The sequence below is a fragment of the Hippopotamus amphibius genome, chromosome 8 (genome assembly GCF_030028045.1).
Source record: "Hippopotamus amphibius kiboko isolate mHipAmp2 chromosome 8, mHipAmp2.hap2, whole genome shotgun sequence".
Classification (NCBI taxonomy): Eukaryota; Metazoa; Chordata; class Mammalia; order Artiodactyla; family Hippopotamidae; genus Hippopotamus; species Hippopotamus amphibius.
In genome coordinates, this window is record NC_080193.1 from 42,971,391 (window position 1) to 42,996,857 (window position 25,467).

The following is a 25,467-nucleotide window of genomic DNA, read 5'->3' on the forward strand; positions in this document are numbered from 1 at the left end:
GGATCCTATTATGATGTAACAAATATCTGGGTTACTACAAATATCTGGGTTACTACACATGAGAAAACAAAACTAGAGCATAAACCTGATGGATCTTAGACAAAACCAATCACATTAAGTGACAGATATTTAAATCTGTTTGGACACTTTTGTCAAATGATTTTCATATCTAGAATTTAGTAAATGGTAAAAATTCAAAGATAAATGAACTGAGGAATTAGAGAACACAGCAATACAGTAACTTAGGACAGGTAAAAAGTTAGTAGTTTTAGCCAAATGAATGAACATTATTTCTCTCCTGGTACTTTCAGTGAGTTTACTTCCACAGTGCTACTCCTAGGAAGATACAGTGACATGAGCAAGAACTAATCTCTAAGTAATTCTTTATTGAAAGGGTTCAAGATGCAACCAGAGAGCCCCTCTAGGGTATGCTGCCCTTCTTTACTGGTCTGATTTTCTTCATAGCTACACATTCCCTAGTAAGACTCTCAACTATAAAAATGAAAGGAATGGGCTTGGTTCTGACTTTACAGCACTGAGGATAACTGATGACACTGTTGGTATAGCCAGAAAATGGTATGAAATGACAATACAATCGATGATCTATTTCAATAAAAGTGCTTTAATGGTGAACCCCCACCCCATCCCCAAACTTCCCCAAATTAAATTCAGGGGGTATAAGAGAAGTTTGGTCTTTCCAATGCCAAGTCGTGGTGAGCAGTAACGTGAGAAATACCTCAGTGTTCTCTCTGCTAAAAGCCTTCTGTGGGGCTGAGTACCAAGTGAAGGGCTGGAATGGCCCAGTTACCTAAAAGAGGAGGAAGGGTTTCCTGGTCCTACCGTTATTCTGGAAAAGTACCCTCAAAGTTTGCTAAGAGGGCTGTGGAAGCTGCAGCCTGTCGCACACGCAAAGGAAGAAAGTGGGGAGGGAGGGACCATCTCTGTGCTTGGACACAGCAGGTAGGGGAGTCACACTTCTGCGTCTGGTCACCAGATTTCTGACAGCTGAGTGTGCCAGTGTGTCCTCTCACAAAAGGCAGTCTTAATTCCAAAAGTACAGCATATTAAAAATATGGAAGCTGCCTTTTATCTTTGGGAGCGAAGGAGAGTAAGATGACATGCTCACTAACTAACACCCATGACTTGTGGGTTTAAAAAGAGAAGTGTTCCACTTCACAGGCCACAGCCTCTGCTCTGGAACCTGTGACAGTGTGCTATCAGCTCCGAGGATAGGCGTTGGCAACTTGCCGGCCAAACCTTGCTGATGTCTGTTTTGGCCAGTGAGCTAACAATGGGTTCACACTTTTAAATGGTTGGGGGGGGGGGAAAATCACAAGAAGAATATTCTGTGACACATGAAAATGATATGAAATTCAAATTTCTGTGTCCATAAGAAAATCCTCCTGAAACACAGCCATACCCATTTGTTTACATATTCTCCACAGGTAGGTAGTTGCACACACCCATGAGGCCTGCAGAACCTAAAGCATTTATGACCTGCCCTAGGGGAAAAGCTTGCCAATCCCTGTTCTTGATCACTAAAGACTGGCTGCCAGAAACTTTTCAAAGACTTTTTTAAATATTGAAAATCTACACATACTTAAAAGGGGGAATAAATGAAGACTGGAAGGAATTTTAGGATGGTCATTAAGTACCTTGGGTGTCATTCAGATAAGAGCCCCAGGGAAGTGACCTGAGGTTCAGCACTCTTCCCACTTTTGCATCACCCAGAGATTTTTCCTGAACCATGTATCAGTGTACAAGTTCTCTTCATTCCAGATCTTCGCTTCTTTCTTGCTTTTCTTATTGTTCTTGTCAAACTTTTATCAGTAAAGTTAACTTTTTTTTTAAAGATACACATGGAAGAGGTAAAGGTTGATGAATAAGTCAAAAGTGGAGTTAAAATAGTTTACTTTGAGCTCTCAAAGACTCTTATCTTCTTTTTCTCCCCCTACTGTCAAAATGCCAAATCTGTGTATCACATAATACTCAGTTAAAGTCAGTGTTGCTTTGAAAACTAACAATAAAAAAACATCAACACTAGCCATCTATATGAAAACCTGGTCAAAGGGGCTGAAAAATTCCTTGTAAGCTTCTGTCTGCAGGCTGCACGCCACTTACCGACCGGGATGTTTGAGGTGGTCACAGCAGTAGCATGGGATGAATGTGAGGGCATTGTCATGGTAACAATTGTACTCGTGGGAGCTTGCGTGTGTGACACCGATCCTGGAACAAGTGAAAAAGAAAAACTCTTCAACAACGGCTTCTCTGCGCACATTACCGATTCTCAAAAACCCAAGAAAAGCTCTTGGGAAAAAGTAAGAGAATTTTTCTAGCCTCACTCTTGTCCTCTGCCTGAAGCCGAGAAATGAAAAATGAACCCACGACTTATGGCCTCCCTCTTCCCTGGCAGGAAGAGCAGGGCTGCCGACTTACCAGCCGTGGTTGCTGAAGGAATGGTGTTGGTCGCCAAAATAGGTGCTACTGTTGCCGCAGCCACTGGTGTGCCGGTACTGAAGATGGTCTTCTGTGGGGGGAGCATCCCACAACAGAATCATAAACAAGAACATCTCCTACCTAATCCCATTTAAAAGTAATCACTGCCTTTGCTAGTGCCAGGCTTTTCGTAAGTTTTGCACAATTCTGGTTTTAACCCACAGAGTGTACAGACAGCTCTTCACCTCTGGTTTTACCTGAGCCATAGTATGGAGCTGCTGTTTTGGCGTCCCCAAAGCAGGGTGAGATGGCAGTGTGATTCTTGTTGTTACATCCCGTGACTGGGCAGGACGCTGAATACTAATTGCTGCAGACGGTGGATGCTGGAGAGACAGAGTTGGCCGACTGGGAAGACAGAAAAGACATTACAATCTATGACTTGTCTCCAGAGGCAATGCAGGCAGTCTTGTGCTAGATCACAGAGTTTTATTTTTTCACGTGTCGGTGAAGTCCACAGGTGAACCAATGAAGTTAAGCGCCCATCAAGTTTCTCTCCTGAAACTTCTGTAAGCCTCATTTTAAAAGTATCAAGGTGTACCATGAACCAAATTAATCCTGAGTCATTCTGAGTATCCTTGATATAATGAACCAACACTCTGACAATTTTGAGTAAGCATTAATACAACGAACATACTTCACTCTGGGGACCAAGCTGAAGATACACACTACGGTTCTGTTATGAGGGAAGATTACAGAAAACCTTAACAGACGCTTAACCTGTGACCCTTGAAGCACTGACTTCCTTCCCCCAATTTTATACCATCCCTTATCAGATGGTAAAATAACAGTTATGACTGCCTAATAATTGAAAGGGATATCAACACAGACAGCATGTCGAGTTAACTGGCAGCAAGCTACTGAAATTGCAAAAATGGCAGGAACACTTGACAGTATATCGAAGTTGACAACTCAAATCAGAAGGGGAGAGAATGGTCTATTTAATAAACGATGCTGGGAAGACTGTGTAGCCATTTGGAAAAAATAAAATTGGATCCACACTTCACACAGTACACCAGGATAAATACGAAAATGATGAAAAGTTTAATGGAAAATAAAAGACTACATGAAGATATAATTCTTTTGTAACCTTGGAGTGGGGTAGAGCTTTCTAATAATTAAGAGCTCTCAAAATCCAAAAGTTATAAAAGATCAATAAATCTCACTCTGTGAACAAATAAGCAAACTTCCTAACACAGTAAAACACATTACAAAAGTAAAGTCTCATAGGTTAAAGTGTAATCTTAATACACTTAGAGAGTGACTGCGAAGAGATATGGGATTTCTTTTTAGCGTAATAAAAATGTTCTAAAATTAAAAAAAAAAATACACACACACACACACACACACGCCGTATACATACTTAGAACTCCTAGAAATCCATGAGAAAAATGACAGCTCGATTAAAAAACCAGGCCAAGGATATGAACAGCCAAAACACAAATGGCCCCTTAACAAAGGGCAAAGATTCTAAGTCTGACTCATAGGAAGAGAAATGTGATTTAAAATACACGGAGAGGACTTCCCCGATGGCGCAGTGGTTAAGAATCTGCTTGCCAATGCAGGGGACATGGGTTTGATCCCTGGTCCAGGACGATCTCACATGCTGCGGAGCAACTAAGCCCGTTCTCCACAACTACTGAGCCTGTGCTATAGTGCTTGTGAGCCACAACTACTGAAGCCTGCGCACCTAGAGCCTGTGCTCTGCAACAAGAGAAGCCACTGCAATGAGAAGCCCTCACACAGGAACAGAGTAGCCTCTGCTCTCCTCAACTAGAGAAAGTCTGTGTGCAATGACAAAGATCCAACGCAGCAAAAAAAAAAAAAAAAAAAATTATCCTAGAGGGAGTATAAACTGGTACAAACTCTATGAAAGGTGATAAGACATAGGTATCAAAATTACAATCACATATACCCTCTGATCACTTTTGGGAATATATCCTACGAATATTCTTGCACACGTGCATAATGACCTAAGTACAAAGTTATTTACTGCAATATTATTTATGATAGTAAAGTATGGAAAACAACCTCAAATCCATTTATACAATGGGTCATCACACTGCTACTAAAGGAATGATGAAACTCCACGTGCTGAAATGGAAAGCTTTCAACACATTGTTACATGAAAAAAAACCAAAGAGGATCATATGAATTATAAGACTGACACGCTGCCACCAGCTGCAATAAGAGGGCAGCTGAGGAATCTATGAATTAAACAATTTTGGGGGTAAAAGGATAAAAGTTAAGAATTGCATCTGAATTCGACTGAAGTTAAGAAACACTGGAAGGACATCCAAAAGCGAGTAACAAGTTACTTGGCAAAGGCAAAGGGAAAGGAACATAGGAACTTGGTAGGTGCGTGACAGTGGAGTGATACGCCTTACTGGATACCTTTTTGTTTTTGTATTTTGGAACCATGTGAACATAAATTAGGAAGAAGAAAACATGAAAAGTTGAGCTGTAACGGTGAAACGTGAGACTTCACGCATCCAAACTAAGCAATGGTTTCATCCTAAGGATCCTCTCTCAGAACGCTTTAAAATCAGACCTGGTGGGATATCCATGAATAAAGTTTACAAATTGAACAAATTTCTCCCTACAGAAAGAGAACCAAATGGCATACCATTCAAGTTCAAAGGAAAGCTGAAAGCCTGGCCACAGGTGCAACTATGATACTTGGTGGAACTAAGTGAGGAGAAAGCCTACGAACGGAGACTGGATGTTTACTAGTTGATGACTTCGGTCACCGAGCACAGTGCCATGAAAGGTGCTCACCCCCCGCATTTACGATGAAATGTTAAAAGTGACAAATTTTAGGATGGATGAATCTAATTATGGGAACCATTCTGAAGATACTCATAACAAAGAAGAATGCCAACCGAGTCACCTGGAAAGGATCTCTTAAATTCAAACTTAAACATGCTCACATTTTAAGAGGTCCAGCTCATCCAAAAATATACCCCCAAAAGAGTATTTCTATTAAGTATTTAGATATATTAAGTTTCTTAATAGTATTAAGTATTTAGATATATTAAGTTTCTATTAAGTATTTAGATATATTAAGTATTTCTATTAAGTATTTAGATATATTAAGTTTCTTAATAGCACAGACTATACTAGTCTTTAATTTTCATTTAGTCGAATGGAAAAATAACAAGAGTTAAAACAAGTGTTAATAAATAAGTGTTAATGACCATTACATGTCAGGCATGTACTAAGTGCTTTATATATTAGTATTAATATACACATATTTACACATTGTTACATTTATATATTAACTTCTATCGAGGGAGGTAATATTATCGCCATTTCCTAGTGAAGAAACTGAGATATTTGCTCCTTGACCTAGCACTCTCATTTCCAGGAATACACCCTGAAGGTATACCATCCCAAACACACAACAGCATGTACCAAAATGTCCATCAGGACATCCATAACTAGCTAGGGAGTCAGACATTAGAAATGTACCATACTTATAGACAATTTAAGTAGAAAAATCATCTAATCTGGGTGATGACTTAGAGGGCCAGGATAGGGAGGGTGGGAGGAAGTTGCGGGAGGGAGGGGATATGGAGATATATGTATAAATACAGCTGATTCACTTTGGTGTACCTCAAAAACTGGCACAAGAGTGTAAAGCAATTATATTCCAATAAAGAGCTTAAAAAAAACATCTAATCATTAGGGTTTTTGTCTGTTTAATTTCCTAGTGTATTTCTAGTGCTTAGAGCAATGACTGGCACAGAGGAGGCACACGATAAATATCTGTCATATGAATGAAAATACAGTGTTATATGCTAAAAATACATCTGACAAAATTCAGTATCCATTTCTTAGTAAAGATTCAACACATTAGAAAAGACAGATAGTTCAACAACATGGTTTTAAAAAAAATCTAATCCTACTTTTCATTGTATACACATTTATACCTTTTGAATTTCATCACACCATCTGAACATATTAATTTTTTAAAGGTACTATACAGTTAACATGAATAACACATAGTCTATTTTATGGTGGGCAGCTGTGTCTCTTCGTACCTCAGGCAATATATTCAATTACCGAAAAGTAAAGTGTCTTTATTTTATTGAAGAGGAGACTAAGCATAAGGTTAGTTTTAAAACTTGCCTAATGTCACACAGCTAGATAATGACAGAGCTAGTGGTTAAGTCCTAAGCACTATTCTGCATTTAAGTGTTATTTTCTTCAGAGGTTTGTTCTAAGCCCTCTTCTCATTATATATATTCAAATACCTAAAACTTTAACTGTAGCCCACATTTATGACTTCAAAACCCTGTACCTCAGGCACAGACATCTCTTTAACCACCTGTTGCCACAGCCACTTGATTACTCCACAGATAAACTCAATATCCTTAAACTTAACCTTCTCTCTAAAACCTGCTTTCTTTCCCTTGTTTCCTTTTCATTTAATTGGTCAGGCATGGAAGAAACCAAGGAGGCATCTCAGACTGCTTCCAACTGGTGGACAAGTCTTACGAATGGTATTCAGTTCCTGACAGCTCTGTTCTCCATGCCTCTATCCCTTCTCTTCTTCAGTGAATCACTGCTTGTCCATATTGCCAAAGGCTCTTTCCCTGGCACCCATATAACTAAACGGCAAGAATCAAGAAAGACCACGGGAACGCTGCATGCTCCTGGCAAGACTCTCATGCCATTGCCTTCCCCAACTTTCACAGCTTCACCAGCTCAATTTGCTCAGGGGTCGTGAGGACAAATACCATCGTCTTCATCCCTAACTGTGTCACCCGTAAGAAGCATCAGAGACCATCCCTCCCTCAGCGACCAGACTCTCTCCCTGTATGGCTCTGTAAATCTCTTAATTATACTGTCTTCACTTTTCAAACACCCAACCTTTCCACTATGCCCTCTGGACTCGCAACCCATCTTGAGCAATAACCCCTACATCCTCAACCTATTCTGTGAACGTATCCACTGTCTTCCAGCCCTGACGAATCTTGCTTCTCCCTTGAGAACACTACTTCCCTAGACAGCCCTCTCAACTGGGAGCCATTTTCTCTCTCATAAACCTCTTCCCCATCTATGTTGTCTTTCTAAATTATCTCCTCTAGAACTCTTCTGTGGACTCCAGACTCATATATCAACCTTTCTCAACATCTCCACTTGGGTGTTCAAAAGTCAGCACAACCTTAAAATGCCCAAAACCAAAATCTGGAATTCCTCCCCACACCTTCTCCTCCCATTGTTTCCCAGCTCAAGTTAATGCAACTCCACTCTCCCAGCTGCACAACCAACCAGCGCCGGCATAATCCTGACGGCTCTCATTCTCTCATAACCCCGCACACAATTCCTCAGAAACGCTCTCAACTATCTTCAAGGTTCTATCCAGAATCTAACCATGTCTTTCCACCTCCAATGATCACCTCTCCTGGATTCCTGCCATACCCTTCTAATCAGTTGGCTTGCAGCTTTGCCTCCCCACAGCCTACTCTCTCCGGCAGCCAGGCTGATCCAGCACAGCACTGCTCTGCTTCCCATCACCCCCCAGCACAGGCCAAATCCTCAGAGTGGCTCCTAAGGCCCAACACGATGTGGGAGCCTTGTTACCTCCTAAACTAATCTCTGGCCACTCTCCTACCATTAGCCTCTTGCTGCCCTTTTATGTGGTAAACATACGCCTGTCTCAGGGCCTTTGCATTTACTGGTCCCACAGCCTAGAACACTCTTACCCCAGACAACCGTATCACTCATTTCACTGTATCTTTCCATGTTCTGCTCAAATGTATTCTTATCAACAAAGCTCTCCCTGATCACCTTATATGACATAGCAAGCCCCCTGCACTGCCTACCCTGTCACTCTTCAAATTCCATTCGCTCTACCTAATTTTTCCCCAAAGCACTTTTCGTCACCTAAAAAACTATACATACTTTTAAACTGTATGTCTGCAGCCATGGTTTCTAAAAAGAGAATCTCTACAAGGGCAGGAATGTATTTTTACTTGTCCACTGCTTTAACCTCAGTATCTAGAACACTCTACAGCTCATGAAAAAAAAAGGACTCAATAAATATATATTGAGTTGAATGAGGGAATGGAGGAAGGAATGGAAAAGGGGAGACACGAAGGAAGGACCTCCAAACCCCCAAGTATACCTAAGTGCGGAATCAGTGGCATGGGCTGCTGTCGTGGTAATGACTGGAGACTGAGCTCTGGTGGCCGCCACGGTTGCTACCACAGCAGGAGGGATGGTATTAGAGGTGGTCACAGGTGGACGAGACTACCAAGAGGAGAGAAAAAAATATTTCATTTAAAACAAAAAGCAAAATGGAGTATGCCAAACACTACAAGTGTAATTTGAAACCTGGGCCTCTAAATAAGTATGTTTATGTCCAAATGAAAGTAAATTCTCACCCTGCTCATTAAGGACTTATCTTTTCAGATAGGTTGTTAGAAGGCCAACAGTCAGAATTATCCAAAAAAAAAAAAAAATCCAACTCTGGTTGGAAAGTACACAAGTCCCTCCTTCTCAAATATGACCAGATTCAAAATTCTGTCCTCTTATTAGTACAAACTGCAATCTAACCCTTCAGCTCAAGTTCCCAGAGAGCTGTTGCTGGTCCCAGAGTAGACACTTTTCATGACTATACAACCCAGGGCTTTCCTGGGGCCTACTCAGAGCATCTACTCAGCACTGGATGGAGCTGCTGGTTCTCATGCTGTCTAGGGCAAAAAAGACAAACACATGGTAACAGCATTCTTGGCCAGCGAAAGACGCAGGGTGCCCAGACGCTTTCTGGACGTTTTCATGCGGATATACTTCCCTTACCTCTATATCTGTGTGTAAATCTTCACCTGACAAACGAGTTCCACACTGGGCTTCACCTGCTTATCCACTGGCAAATCCTCCACTCATCTGAGCTCTTCTGAGTGGTCCCTCTTTCCTGATCCTCACACGTGCAAGTAACTCAGCACACTCAGCCCATTCCTGATCTGTTTTGCACCTGCAGGCCCCCTCCACCACACTGCTCTTCCAGCCTGTCATCTCACCCCAGGACTGCTGCGCTGTCTTCCTCACTAGTGAGCCCACTGTCCTGATTCTCCTCTTTCTCCAATCCTTCATATCATTACAGTCCTGGGCTCCCAATCAGTCTCCAAATGTGTTTTATTAGTCAGCGAGGCCTTCTGTTTTGTTTTAACTTGAAAGCTGTAAGCTGGACATATATGACCCAGCACCCTAATCAGCAGCCTTCCTTATCATCTTAAACCCAGCTGTTTCATACATGCTACCAGTCTGGCCCCTAAAGACAGTGAACTGCCACCTTCTGTATGAAGTTCAACTAATCTTTCAAAGATATTTCTTTGATCATATATCACTATATTCAAAAAGCTCAGTAGCTCTCTGCTGTGCACAAAACCAAGTTTACACTCTTCTTCACCTTAGAGTCCCGAATTTAGAGACAGAGATGGGACCACGCAGTAATACATTATACTTCAGTAGTACTGAGGTCACAGATTTCCTTAGAAAAAGTTGAAAGGCATGGACTATCTTCCTCGAAAAGCAAACATATCCGCATAAAAATGTGCATAAAACATTTAGGGTCCACATACCCCTATTCAAATTAGAGTCCCTGAGTTCTAACTAGTCTTTACTCCACATTGTGTACAACCACCACCACCTTCCTTGCCTTGCTCAGAGGAATGCCCCCTTCACTCCCTCTTCGCTTCTCTGAATCCCCATTGCCACACCCATCCCAACATAAAGCCTCCCCTTCCCACTCTCTCCTAAATTCCTGCAGCAGATCACATGACCCTGTACATAATTCAGCCCTCTCTCCATCTTGGCAACTAGATGAAAAGTCATTTGAGGCTCAAGGACTCGCCCAGTGCCAAGCAGAGAGCATAACTCAGAGGAGGCACTTAATGCTTGCTGGCCGACCACCCACAACCCTGGCGTGCCTGGATGGGTTGGTGAATGATGTGCTGTACCGCCGGCTGAGCTGTGGCAGCATTTGGCAACTGGGAAGTCGGCCTCAGCACCGTGGTTACTTTAGAACTGGACATCACAGCAGCAGCGGCTGCACCTGGAAAAACAGTATTGTTTCATTAGTATGGCTTCTGGGCTCATGACTGAAATAGCTGCAGTTTTACTCCCTATGAGCTCAGTATGTCAGTATTCAGCTTAAGTGCTTTATATATACTTCCCACTTCAACACATAGAATATTAAGAAAACGTGCACTCAAGGAATGAGATTTCATAAGATTAATAATCTGTATTGCTTCTACAAGGATGTTCTTCAATGAATCTGGCTTTTTTTTTTTTAACTGCAAGTATGTAGCAGTGCAGCACAGCAAGGTGCCACTGATTCAAGCCAAGGCTACAGCAGTTTAACCACCAGACAGTGCGAGTGCACTTCCACCACAACCGCCTTTGCACCAGCAGTGCCACTGTCAGCACTGTGAAAAGGGCACGTCTTAGCTGTGACCTCACACAAACCCCCTTGCAGTCTGTGAACCTTACTCTGAGAACCACTAAGTTATCTGAAGAGTATTTGTTAGCCTGATTTTGCCAACAATAATTTTATCCTCTCCAATAGAAGGTAACACGTTCTGATCAAGTAGTTGAAAAACCTCATTAAATTTAATACCTTACAACCTATTAGAACTTAATGGTAAGAATAAATTCATCTTATTGCCATGTAAAGAGTTGAGTAACCATTTTCACTAAACCTCAACTACCACAGCTTTCAGGAGTTCCTCATTATAAAGGACAATTTTTATACCATACTAAAAATCTGAATTGCTCTAAGTTTACACACATGCACATACTTACTGTAATACAACTACATAAACACCTGTTAGGCCATGCTAAAAACATGCGTTAACCTAAGTTTATTCCTGCTGTCCCGCAACTTATAAAAAGCTCATTCTCGATATGCTTTGTGTTACTGTATCTTCTACCAAACGTTTACCTGTCACTGCATTTCAGGAGTCTGAACAAAACATGCAACCTTTACCTCGAGGTAAATGAGACGCTCCAATGTGAAGAGGGGGCCCAGGTGCATTGCTGCGGATGATAGACATCTGTACGTTTGTGGTCATGATGTGATGCAGGTTACTGGGATGTCCCTGCAAGAAACAGGATGTCATGTTATTTCCAAGTGCCTGGTCTTAGCCACGGGTGCTTAGCCATTGCTTCTAGGAAGTCGGCTGCCTCCAAATGTGGGTCAGGTTGTTCCTTTTAGATAGTGAGCACCCCAAGGGAAAGGACATGCAGCTTTCTTTACACAGCATATTGCACAATGACCTGTGCCAGCAGGCATGTGGTAAGTGACCGGGAAGACCCACCAACTGTCTTGAGTCTAGCCAGTTGCTAGATTCCTGTCACTGATGACACATTTGACTGTCCACTTTCAGACACTCTCTTCAACATTAGTCTTTTACCCTTGTTTTCTCTGTCTTGGCCAATAGCTTATTTTTTCTTATTCTCACTATTTCCTTTACATGCCACCGAGCTCACGCATTCTTTAAGCTAGCCAGGATTTCTAAGTCAATTCAGTCAGCATCCAATGGGTACTCCCCTGGCAGTTCTTCAGCTCACCCCTAAGTGTCCCTTCCTCACCTCTGCCCAACCCTGATACCAGTGCTTCTCAGGCGGACGTGCCAGCACTTCTGGAAGTACTCAGCAGTATGACAAAATGAAAAAAACCACAGTGCATCTTTTTGGAATACAAATTTTTTCTTGAAAACTTGAAAGGAATGAGTTTTGAGATTCAGTTTTCATTGGTAAGTAATTTAAAATACTTAAATAAATCAAATACATATTATGGAGGAGGACTGCAATTTCAAAAAAAACATTAAGTTAAAACATGAGACTTTAAAATAAATGTTCACGACTGACAGGCAGCTGAGGGAACCTGCCAGTCGCCCAAGAGATACACATCACTCTCCTCACAGAATAACCTAGAGAAGCACTACTACTGTGAGGCTGTTCTCAACCCATTTAAGTTTTGTACCTATAACCAAGCACAACCCGACACTGAGCTCCTCAAGGTCACGGGCTGTCTTATCTACATCTGGTTCTCACACTGCAGGTGGTGCCTCACACACAGCAGATATTCAATACACACAGGCTAAATGACAAGACCACTGTGCATACTGGTCTTACTCCCTATGCCATCCTTCTCTGTCAACTCTACTCTTGTCCCCTTGCAGATATCAGTGACCAGTTAATTTTTTATTGAGTCCAGTGCCTAATGTACTGCTGGCATTCAATAAATAATGATCAACAGTTTGGCATCTCAGTTTGAAAATCAGCAAATTAAGAGGAAAAAAACCTGTTGTCCACTGATTGTTGCCACAGGAATGGCTGAAGCTTGAGGGATGCTACTCTCCATGGTAACGGTAACCTGCCCTGGAACCTTGGGGGGAAGTGACAAGGTAGAAGGTGGAGCAGGAGCAATGGGACGGCTAGGCATGGTGGGCTTCGGGGGTGGCTGCAAACAGAAAACCACACGAAACATATCAATAGCTTTTTACTAGTGATGCATTTCATTCTATATATGCACACAAATCAAACCTGGAGACTGCCAGGAAAGATGCCAGAAGCCTTGTATATTTCATCTCTTAGCATCACAGCCTTTCCATTGAAGTACTTGCATTTCCATTTTACAGACGCAGAAATATACAAAGCAAGGTTAAGTCACTTGCTTAAAGCCACACAGACAGTAAAAACTAGAACTGGGAATAAAGCCCAGATCTGTATGGCTCACAGCCCACATTCTTTCCTCTATACCGTGCTGCCTCCCAAGTTTGGGTGGAAGTAAACAAAACTCCCAGTAACTGAAACATATCCATAAGGTTAATACACAAGGCAATATTCTGATACCCCCAAACTAGTAAGCTATCAAAACAAAACCTTGGAGAAGAGTGCCACTCCAAGATACAAGCTACACTAGCATGCCCATAACTTGAATAAAATCAACGTCAAGATGGATTCTAGAGAAGATCTTGTGATGCCAACTGCCCAGCGGCACGAGACTAGGCACTGCAGAACAGCAGAACTCTGAGTTACAGAGAGGAGCTGAACTGATAGGTCAAAAAGAAAAAGCTATGATCCTAGGATACAGCCTAAGACTTTGTGAGCACTGTCAGAAATACTAGCCAGTCTTTAGTTGTCGTTCAATGTGAAATTTTAAACCTCTCCATTACCTTCATAAGTCCCTCCGAAAATGAGAGTGGCACTGCTGGCGTCAGATGTGCTGGTGGGGCTGTCACTGTGACAGGTGTGCCCGATGCAACAGCATGGTGTGTAGACAACATCTGCACCTGTGGATAGGGCCTTACCACAACGGGCTCTTGCTTCTCTTCACGGGACTGTAGGGAGCTGCTGGAACCCATGTGCTCCCTGGCAGTGACTTCAGCATCTCGACTAGATTCATCGTTGACTAGTGAAGACAAGAAGGGTGAAACAGTATGTCATGCCCTTCCAATATCAATTAATACAACAGCACATAAAAGAGTGGCACTTGCAGTTAAGTTTCAGGGTTGATAATCTGACTACTTCCTTGTGAGATTTTCTTAACAAGAAAAACTTGGGCATCAAATTCCCCTGATGGATAACTCAAAAGTCACAGCTATGAAACATGGGACTTGTTCTAAATATTGTGATTTCCTACTCCTATGAACAAAGGGCCTGACAACCATCTAGAATGACCTCAAATAGTAGAAACTGTAATATAAGATATAAGACTATTTCATTTAAAATATTTATTTAAACAGTTATAAAAACCTAATGTTAAAAGGATAACTTGGGGACTTCCCTGGTGGTCCAGTGGTTAAGATTCCGTGCTTCCACTGCAGGGGCACGAGTTCGACCCCTGATTGGGGAACTAAGACCCCGAGTGCTGCATGGTGTGGATGCAGGAAAAAAAAAAAATTTCTCAGTCCAAATTCCTACAGAGTGAACAAGTAAAGCTCTATCATTATTACAACGCATGCACCCTTTGAGACTCAACAATTCCATACATAATATATGTGTAAAATGACTCAGATGCAAATTATTTGTTTCAATATTACAGCAGAAAATGAACTGAAAAAAAACCTACATGTCCATCAATATAGGATTGGTTATATCAATCATGGTATACTCACCATAAACTACCATGCAATTATAAAAATCAAACAAGAAAGCCTTTTAGGTACTCTTATGGAAAAGTGTATTTTATATATATACGTATTATGAAAATACCAAGGTACAGAACAGAGAAAAAGTAAATAAAACACACACAAATATAAACACATTTGTATATGTATATGGATAACATATATCCAAACCATCTTGGTTGCCTGAAGGGAAAGTAAGTGGATGAGTGGGGGACAGGAAGGCAAGATACTTTTCAGTGCATACACTTTTTCATTTGGATTTTTGGACCATGAGAATATGTAACATATTTAAAAATTAAGTTAAAAAAATCATGGAACACATAGTGAAGTAAGTCAGAAAGAGAAGGACAAATATTGTATGCTAACTCACATATACGGAATCTAAAAATGGCACTGATGAACTCAGTGACAAGAACAAGGATGCAGATACAGAGAATGGACTGGAGAACTCGAGGTATGGGAGGGGGCGGGGGGTGAAGGGGAAACTGAGAAGAAGCGAGAGAGTAGCACAGACATATATATACTACCAACTGTAAAATAGTCAGTGGGAAGTTGTTGTATAACAAAGGGAGTCCAACTCGAGGATGGAAGATGCCTTAGAGGACTGGGGCAGGGAGGGTGGGGGGGACTCAAGGGGGGAGCGTCAAGGAAGGGAGGGAATACGGGGATATGTGTATAAAAACAGTTGATTGAACCTGGTGTACCCCCCCCCAAAAAAAAAAATAAAAATAAAAAAAAAAATAAAAAAATAAAAAAATCATGAAACTAATGTAATGAAAAAGGAGAGTCTGTGAAAATACTAATTTGCATTATCATTTTCCCAAAACAATATTAAGATTATTTTTCTGAACACAAAGATTACACTTATGAAAAATTTTAATTATTTGGAAAACTACAAAGAAAGTAAAGCTGCTCTTAAAGTCTATCCCCTAAAGGCACCAAGTTACTATTTTGGTAAAACTTCAGACACTTCTCAGCTCTTTAATTTTAGGTGGGTTTTTATTTGCTTTTTATTTAACTATAACCTTCATGAAGACAAGTGTATAGCTCAATGAACTTTCACTGCATACACCTGAGTTACCAGCACCTAGTTCATGAAGGAGAATGTTCCTGGTTCCCAGAAACCCTCTGTTCAGCCTGATTCCAGTCACTGCCCCTCCCAATGATACTCACTATGCTAACTTCTAACACTATAGGTTACTGCTGTCTATTTCTGAACTTTATATAAATATACTCATAACACATACACCCAACTGTGTCTTGCCTCTCTCACTTAAAGGTACAAGATTCATCCACGTTACTGCATGTAGCTTATAGCTTTTTCTTTTCTTTTGCTTTTAAAATTTATTTATTGGCTGCACTGGATCTTCATTGCTGTGCACGGGCCTCCTCTAGTTGTGGAGAACAGGGGCTACTCTTTGTTGTGGTGTGAGGGCTTCTCATTCTGGTGGCTTCTCTTGCTGCGGGGCAAGCCTCCAGGTGCACGGGCTTCAGTGGTTGTGGCTTGTGGGCTCTAGAGCTCAGACTCAGTAGTTGTAGCGCATGGGCTTAGTTGCTCTGCAGCATGTGGGATATTCCCGGACCAGGGATCGAACCCGTATCCCCTGCATTGGCAGGCAGATTCTCAACCACTGTGCTACCAGGGAAGTCCCTATAGCTTTTTCATTCTCAGTATAGTATGCCACTGCTTGGATAAATCACAAATTATCCACTTTATTCCCAGGAGGCAATTAGATAGCTTTCAGTTTTGTTTTTTTTTTTTTTTTTTTTTTTTACTATTGTGAACAGGAGTGCTAGTAACATTCACGTATATGTCTTTTGGTGAACATATGTACCATTTTCATTGGATATATACCTAACAGTGGAATCGCTAAGTAATACAGAATATACACTGCATCATTTCAAAAGTGCTAAATGGAATGCCATTGAATAGATATACTATACCTTTTTAAACCATTATATCATGAGCTTTTAGGTTATTTCCAAAATTTTGCTATCGTCAAAAACTCTAGAATAAATATCCATATGTATTCTGAGTCCTTGTTCGAGGATCTTCTTAAGTAAAAAAAACTTAGAAATTTTTTCTTGGAGGAAAAAAGTGCTGGGAGAAAAGATTAATGTATATTTTACATTCTGCTATACACTGACATTACTTCTAGAGCATTCAGATTTTTAAAAATTTTGATTTTTAAAATGACTTTATTGAGATATAATTTGCATACAATAAAATGGCTATTCTAAAGAGAGTTAAATGATTTTTTTTTAACATTCTCACCAAAAAGTTAGGAGCAGAATAGCTGTGTTAAATGGTAAACTTTATGTGAAACTGCCAGAGTACTTTCCAAAGTGGTTGTATCAATCTTATGTCCCCACCAGCAGCGTATTAGCATTCCAGTCGCTCCTCATCCTCACCAATTCTTGATACACAGACATTCTAGTGGGTGTGTACTGGGTATCTATCTCATTGTGGTTTTAATGAACATTTCCACGCTGACTAGCAATGTTGAACTTCTTTTTATGTGATCATAGGGCATTCATATATATCTTCCTCTGTGAAGTATATGTTCACATCTTTTATCCATTTTTTAATCAATCAGCTTCACTGAGGTACAATTTACATGTGAAATCTACTAATTCTTGGTGTAAAATTAAATTTTCACAAATGTATTCAGTACTGTGCTCACAACACAATCATGACAGAGAGCATTTCCCATTATGCTAACAAGTTCATTCACACCCTTTTACAGTCAATTCCTTCCCTCCCATCCCCATCTTTTCTGGAATTTCATGTAAATAGAACCACACAGTATGTGGTCCTTTGGGTCTGGCTTCTTTCTCTCAGTAAAATGCTTCTGACGTTCACCCATGTTACTGTGTATAATGCTAGTTTGCTTCCTTTCATCATTGAGTAGTATTTCACTGTATGGATTAAACCAAACTTTGCTTATCCAGTCACCAGTTGTTAAAATCTGGGTTCTTTCCAGTGTTTGACTATTATGAATAATGCTTCTATGAACACTGAAGTAGAAGTCACTGTATGTATGACACATTTTCATTTATCTTGGGTAAATACCTACGAATGAGACCGCTGGGTTGTATGGTAAGCTTATGTTTAATTGTTTAAGATATTGTACCAAACTGTTTTCCAAAGTGGCTAGATTATTTTGCATTCCCACCAATGTATGGGTTCTACTTGCTCCACAAACACGTCAAAACTTGGTGTTGTCAGTCCTTTTGTTTTAGTCATTCTCGTGGGTGTACAGTAGTTTCTCATTGTGGTTTTAATTTGCATTGCCTAATACAGCTGAATATCTTTTATGTGTTTATCTGACCTTTTGGTGAAGTGTCTATTCAAATATTTTGCCCATTTAAAAAAAAAAACAGACAGAAACAGGCTGTCGTTTTGCTATTGAGTTACAAGAGTTTTTTATACATTAGGGATTTAAGTCCTTTGCTGAAACATTTATCACAAATGTCTTCCCTCATTCGGTGGCTTCCCTTTTTATTTTACTAAAACCATCTTTTGCAGAGCAGTCATTTTTAATGTTGATGAAGTACAATGTGTTCGTTGCCTCCTTTATAATCAGTGTTTTTTGTGCTCTAAGAAATTTTTACTTACTCCAAGGTAACAAACAAGTTTCTCCTATATTTTCTTTCAGAAATTTTAAGTTGTATATTTAGGTCCATAATTATACTTTTTGAGTTAATTTATGTGCATAGTGGACGTAAAGGTCAAGGTTCATTTTTTTTCATAGGGATATTCTGGCGTTCTAGCAGTATTTTGTTAAAAAGGCTATCGTTCCCCTGTTGAATTATCTATGTACGTTTATCAAAAATCAACTGACCATTATGTGTGCGTCTATTTCTGGATCCTCTAGTTTGTTCCAATGATCCAGTAATTTATGCCGCTATCACACTGTCTTGATTAGTGCAGCTTTATAGCAAGTCTTGAAGTAATGCAGTAGAATTCCCCAACTTCCTTCTTCTTTTTCATCTAAATTGCTTTTGCTATTCTAGGTGCTTTGGTTTCCACATAAATTTTAAATTCAGGCTATCAATTTTTAGAAGAGTACTTGATATGAATTTGATTAGTATTTATTTGAATCTATAGATCCCTTTGGGTAAAGGAAAATACCGAGTTCTCCAATCCATGAACATGACAGATCTTTTCATTTATCTAGGCCTTTAACATCTCTCAACAATATTTTACATAGTTTTCTAACCCCAGGTCATGCATATAGTTGTTAATTTATTCCCAAGTATCTTGTGAGATTTTTTTCATGCTACTGTAAATAACATTTTAAAAATTTCACTGTTCATTCTACTATTTAGAAATATAATTGATTTCTGTACATTGAACTTTTATCCTGCAGTCTTTACTAATTTCACTTATTAGTGCTAACAGCTTTTTAAAAAGCATTCTTTAGTATTTTGTGTATACATGATGCCTGTGAATAAAAAGTTTTACTTCTGTCTTTCCAACATCAATTGATTTTCAACCTTCCCCACTGCCCAGATTTTATCCTAATGAAAATTTTAAAAGAAACAGACGATTTCATAACTTTCCCCCAAACCTATTTGTCCAGGAAGACTGATTTTTGACACTTTCATTAAGATTTAATACACTGACCATTTTCCATTAAGCTCTTTTTGGAACCATTTATCATTTCCTTCCAGGCATGTGAAGTTGTTTATTTTTATCAGAAAAGAATCTTGAAGCAGTTAGTTAAGAGAACTGGTTGTAATCTGTACTTCTAAACTGTGAACATGTACTTGAAACCCTGACATGCTTAAGATCCTAAATTACTTCTTCCAATAAGAGCAACAGGAAATATAGGACATCTAACTACTTAAGGAAAACTTTTCTTTTTAAGAGCAACTAAAGGAAAAAACATACACATTTCAGAAGTAAAATTATAGACAATTTCGGTCTAAGTCAATGATTTCCTTCTCAACAATACCTGAAGGCAATTATTGCTAATTGATACTCTCTTTAATGAGCAGTATAATTCTTGCAAACAGATGTTCAAAAATATTCTATTTAGCTACGCTCCTTTAAATTATTCTGTTGTGGGGACTCCCTGGTGGTCCAGTGGTTAGGAGTTGGTGCTTTCACTGCGGTGGCCTGGGTTCAATCCCTGGTCGGGGAATTAAGATCCTGCAAGCCACACAGCTGGGTGCCCCCCACCCCCCCCACAAATAAATAAAAAATCAAAATAATTTAAAAAAATTCCACTGTGAATTTATACCAAAAACAAAACACTGTCAAAAATATCTGTTAAGGAGTAAAGAACCTGAAGTGGCTTTATAAGAATTTGTTGACCTCTACACTGTAGCGAGTATAGCACACACAAAGGATCATGGACAGATAGGTCCTGGCCTTCATTCTCGGAGGAGGCCCTGCCCTGAGCTGCTATGGATGTTGCAGTCAGTAAAGACTTCCCAGAGAAAGTGACATCAGAGATGAAACCTCAAGAAAGAACAAAGAATTAGTCAGATAAGTGTGGAAAGGAAGAAGATAGATTGTGGCCAAAAAAGAAAACAAAAAACAACCCCCTCAAAAAAAAACCCCCAAAACCCCCAAATAACAACAAAAAAAACCAAAAACCAGACTGTGTAAAGTCCCAAGGTCAAGAAAGTTGGGAACTTATTATTTATTCAGAAAATATAAGCAGCTACTATTAAGCAGGAGAAATAAAGTAGCTTAAAGTTACTTCAAGTCTGAAGAGAACTAAATAAATTTGTAACAAAAACTAAGTTGGCAGGAAAGAGGCAAAGCAATAGGAAGGAGGCCATAGCTCACAGGTGAAAGACAAAGACAGATCAATTAAACATGATGAGCAATAGGTAGATGGTAGTACCATTTACCATAAGGAACACAGAAAACAGGCGTAAAGAAAGAGGAATAGAAAAGAGTACATCACTTCACGATGGCATCTTTTTACTTGATGTATATAATATAGAGATTATATGAAGAAGTAACTCAACTTCAGCACTGTTGACTGGACTTTGTTGGGCGGGGGGCTGTCCTGCATAATATAGGATGTTAAGCAGCATCTCTGGCCTCTAAATATCAGATGCCATTAGCACCCTCTACTTGTGACAACTAAAAATGTATGGAGACATTGCCAAATACTTCCTGGGCGGCAAAATCAACACCAGCTGAGGCCACTGATCTACGCAAAGAGTATGCAACTAAAAACCAAGTTGTACATACGTGCATATACTGATTAAAAAAAAAAAAAAATCTCTTTTCCTAGATAGTAAGCTCCTAAAAGGCAAGACCTATGCCTTAACAGCTTTGCACTCCCTCATGGCATTATTATTACACCTCTAGGCTTTAATTAAATAAGAACACATTAACAGTTAAAACAGTTCTTGTAGGCATGCTTTACTATAAGTTTCACGTACACCCTGGTATATGTGAATCAAGTGGTTAAAACAGGAAGAAAGCTAACTCACATATACGGAATCTAAAAATGGTACTGATGAACTCAGTGACAAGAACAAGGATGCAGATACAGAGAATGGACTGGAGAACTCGAGGTATGGGAGGGGGCGGGGGGTGAAGGGGAAACTGAGTCGAAGCGAGAAAGTAGCACAGACATATATATACTACCAACTGTAAAATAGATAGTGGGAAGTTGTTGTATAACAAAGAGAGTCCAACTCGAGGATGGAAGATGCCTTAGAGGACTGGGGGGGGGGGGAGGATGGGGGGGACTCGAGGGGGGGGAGTCAAGGAAGGGAGGGAATACGGGGATATGCGTATAAAAACAGATGATTGAACTTGGTGTACCCCCAAAAAATAATAAAAAAAAATTAAATTAAATTTTAAAAAAAAAAAGGAAGAAAAAAAGCTTTATTAAAATTAGAATTGTAATATAGCCTTTCATCAAATTTGATAACCTAGTATTTACTAAAACCCCACAAAGAATGTGTTAGTTTTTAAATTAGAAAACTGGCAATATTCTTAAAGCAGGAAGCAATATACAAAAATATCACACATCTCACCTGTTGCAGCTGGGTTTATCAATCCTGCAGAACCACTGTTGGCTATCTGTGAAGGAGCCTGGCTTAGCCCAGTGGAAGGGGTTCCTAATCGAGGAAACTGTTGAGAACTCATTTCCACCTGCAGTGCATAGTCATAGGGTTATTACTGGATTCTGAGATTAGACTCAATAGAGATATTAAAGCATTTTTAGTACCTATGTCTTCCTTTAGAAAAGCAAATGCAGCATCACTTATCTAAAGTGATACTTGTGCTCAATATACAGTGCAGAAATGGTCTAAACTGTTTTTAAGTTTTTGCTATACATAGGTTCCATTAATGGTAAAATCGTTTATGTGGTGCTGGGGCATATTATGACGCCCCCTCAAAAGACTTGTGGATTGCCATATGAAAAAGTCGACACTGCATGGTGCACAACAGCCACACGACGGGTATTAAGATAATACATATATTTTTGTGTAAAGTTTCATGACAAATGGCATGTGTCTTTGAAAGACTTAAGCCTCACACCAAGGTGAACAGAACTATCATCAGCGTGTCACAGGAGGAATCGGAGGCAGATGCCCGTCCTAAGAAAGGATCAGAAACCTTACATTAAGACCTGATCCAAAAGGAATTCTCAAATGCTTTTCTACACAGGCCTCCATTGATGGATTTCTCCCCCCGCCCCTTTCACAGACGCCCACTGAGCCAAAAGGAACCGAGTCCTTCACCAGCTTCCCTAAAATCGACCCCCACTCTTCCCTCAGGAGCCAAGCTCTGCCGATATTCCCGATACGCCCGTAATCCTACCCCCACCCTGAAGCCCACAGCTGAGACCGGAGAACACAGGTCTCCAGACACTTCGGGTCTTTAAGACTCCGTCTCTGGGGAGGGGGGCAGGCGTTCTGAGAAGCCCCAGGACCAGTGTGCCCTTTACCTGCAGCCGCCGCCCGCCGCCCGCCCCTCCCGATTCCATCTCGCCGGGCTGAGGGTGCCGCGGAGGACCCATCTCGGTGGCAGCGCTGGGCTCCGAGGTCGCGGGGAGGACTCGTGCCGCAGCGCGCCTCGGGCCCACCGCTGTCCAGCCCCGCCGGCCCCGCTCACCCCCGCCGCCCGGCCGCCGCCGCTCGGCTCCAGTCCTCTTCCCCCGAACCTGCCCCTACCTCCCCCGTCCGCCCATTGGCCCCACGCCGGGCGCATCACTCCGGGGCCCGCACCAATCCACCGCTGCCTGAGCGCTGAGATCCCGCCCCACCCTCCCGCCGACTGCCAGCCAATCAGGCGCGAGCCTCGCCGGGGCAGCCTAAACCCCTCGAGGCTGAGCCAATGGCAGAGGAAGACCAGCAGCGCCGGCGAGAGGGGCGGGGAGGTGGGAGGCCCCGCCCCGGCCGGGGTCTGAAAGCGGCGGGCGCAGGGCCCGGATGTGGAGAGTCACTTTAAACTGCTCCAGGAGCCAAACTCCCTGGGCCGCCCGCCCGCCCGCGCTCCCCCGGCCTCTCAGCTTCCCCGCCAAGGCCCACACCCGCCACGCCCCCACGCCCGAATCAGCCCAACCCTCCCGACGCCTCTCCCTCCCTTGCCGCAGGACAGCCGGCCTCTGCCGCCGGCCCAACCGCCGTGCTCTGCTCGCGAAAGAGCCCAGGTCTGCGCCGCAGGAGACGAGGCACCGCTGCCCTTCCCCGGGGACGCGCAGCGGGACGGACGCTGCAGCCCGGCTCGGCCGCCCCGCCCCCTCGTCTCCTCCCCTCTCCTCCCCTCGGCTCCCGGGCGCCCGTCCCGCCATTACCTGAGTGCTGCTCCGAGTGGCCGCCGCGCCGCCTCGAGCTCGCTCCCGTGCGTTCTCCGCCTATGGAGCCGGCGTCCTCGGGCTCCCGGACCCGCCGCCGCCGCCGAGGCGCTAGCACTCTGCCCCCCACCCCTCAGCTCAGCGCCGCTGCTTCCGCCGCCGTAACGAGCCTCTCATCCATTGGCTGGGGTAGGCCCCGCCCTCCCCTGGGGAAACCAGTCACCGCTCAGGGTGAGCGGAGAGCGGACGGGCCTGCCCCTCGGGGCCGCGGAGGCCTATGGGAAATGTAGTCCCTGGTGCCTAGAGGGCGGGCCTGGGCGGGGCGTCCTGGAGACCCGGCCGAGGCAACACACCCCTTTGCTGTCTAGAGTCGGTTCTGCCTTTTCTCTTTGCCTAGCGAAAAGCTCCCACCCTTTTGCCTCAGCTGAAGGCACCAGGTTTCATTTTCCCGAGGGAGGTGCGGCGCGGGAAAAGGGTAATGGAGGCCGACTACAGCAGGCCGAAGGGCTGCAGGCAGGGCCGAGGGTTTTCCTGGCTGTACTTTGTGTCCCCACCGAGGCCACGGCCCGCAAAGCCTGAGCATCGTTGGAGGATCGGGTGCGCGGAATCGAAGCGACTCTGTCCGGTTTGCTACGCGCGCGCCGCGTAGGGAGCTGCACACCGGGCCGGACCCGCCCGGGAGCCGTGCACGGTCGGGTTAAAGCTGGCTCGGAGAGGGGCCTTTGGCACAGGCCTCGGGCACGGTGCACCTGCTCGGTTTCTCCAGATTACGAAGAAGCGGGGGGAGGTGGTGGTGGTTTTTTTGTTTGTTTGTTTTGTCTGGGGTGGAGGGATGGAGTTATACAGCTGTAGAAGCTTATCCAAAGCTGCCGGAGCAAAATCTGAATCAGATAACAGAGATTATGTCCCCCTCCTCCCTTCCCAGATGGTAATTTAGGTCTGGAGTTTTGTATTAAGAAATAAATGGGGCTCACAGCCTTCTTCCTATCCTGCACAGCTGTGTTCTTGCTAGGAAGAGAGTAGCTCGTGGCTACAAGAATGACTCTCAAATACCCCATCTCCTTCCTCAAGCCACTTTCCTTTCTCACACTCTTCCCTTCTCAAATTTCTTCAAAAAGTAACTGTTGTGATATACCTTAGCCTCCTCTCTCCTTAGGTGGTGGATCCTGCTCCTGCCACACCTCTCAAACTGCTCCCCCTAAGTTGCCAGTGAGCTGGCAACTCACCCAGTGGTCCTTGCTTAGTCCTCATCTAGTTTGCGGACAGTAATTCCTCCTTAAAACATTCTTCCCCATGGGAAAAGGATCTGGAAAAGAATAGGTATATGTATAACTGAATCACCTTGCTGTACACCTGAAACTAACACGACGTTGTAAATCAACTATACTCAAAAAAAAAAAAAAAAAAAAAAAACAGAAAAAAAACTTCCCTTGGTCACCAGAACCACACTCCTGATTCTACTTCTGTCCCTCTTAAGCTGCTTTATAGCTCCTTTCTCACATATACAGCACTGTCCAAGGCTGCAAGCCTCCAGTCCTCTCTCAATGCTCTTCTATCTTCCTAACTAGTTTAATGCACTCTGAGTTTCAAATATTCTCAAAAAGGATTCAAAATTTTATCCGCATGGTGACCTCTCTCTTGAGTTGTACATCTACAATCCCACAAATACGTCTTACAAGCCCCTGAGAGGTAACATATAAGACACCTTTACCGATTTGCTTCATCTGTACTCCTCCTCTTGCTTTCTGGGTTTGGTTAATGGCGTCACCATCTTCTCTGCCTTTGGTTTTGTTCTTGTTGGTTTCCACTCTCCCATCTCCCAGAGTCACCCTGTGGACCTCTGCACCTCTTTTCCAGTTGCATCCATAGCCTTGGCTCAGTCTTTCACTAGTGTTGCCTCACTCAAATGTCTTCCTACCCCCAACCTGTCCTCCACAGAGTTCTTTTCCCAGAGCATTCCTCTGAATCTGTTCTTCCCATCCATGGTGTTCCAGTGACTTCAGAATCTATTCCAGACCCCTAAACCCAGTGCAAAGACCTTAATAATTCAG

At 42.4% G+C, this 25,467-nt stretch overlaps 1 protein-coding gene across 5 annotated transcripts in view; it reads right to left on the reverse strand.

Moving 5' to 3' along the window:
- SAP130 (Sin3A associated protein 130) overlaps positions 1-23,554 on the reverse strand; it is a 77,942-nt gene extending 54,388 nt beyond the window's left edge. For 2 of the 5 annotated variants that reach the window (XM_057744705.1, XM_057744704.1), the window contains exons 1-10: positions 23,417-23,554; positions 21,651-21,768; positions 13,683-13,918; positions 12,809-12,967; positions 11,489-11,600; positions 10,431-10,555; positions 8,627-8,751; positions 2,694-2,841; positions 2,437-2,527; positions 2,122-2,226 (exon numbers count right to left, since the gene is read on the reverse strand). In XM_057744705.1, coding sequence (XP_057600688.1) covers positions 2,122-2,226; positions 2,437-2,527; positions 2,694-2,841; positions 8,627-8,751; positions 10,431-10,555; positions 11,489-11,600; positions 12,809-12,967; positions 13,683-13,918; positions 21,651-21,762 — 1,213 coding nt within the window. In that variant the 5' untranslated portion in view covers positions 21,763-21,768; positions 23,417-23,554. The remainder of the gene's footprint in view (positions 1-2,121; positions 2,227-2,436; positions 2,528-2,693; positions 2,842-8,626; positions 8,752-10,430; positions 10,556-11,488; positions 11,601-12,808; positions 12,968-13,682; positions 13,919-21,650; positions 21,769-23,416) is intronic. The other 3 variants (XM_057744706.1, XM_057744708.1, XM_057744707.1) reach the window with 3 other exon arrangements.
- Between the last annotated feature and the right edge of the window lie 1,913 nt (positions 23,555-25,467).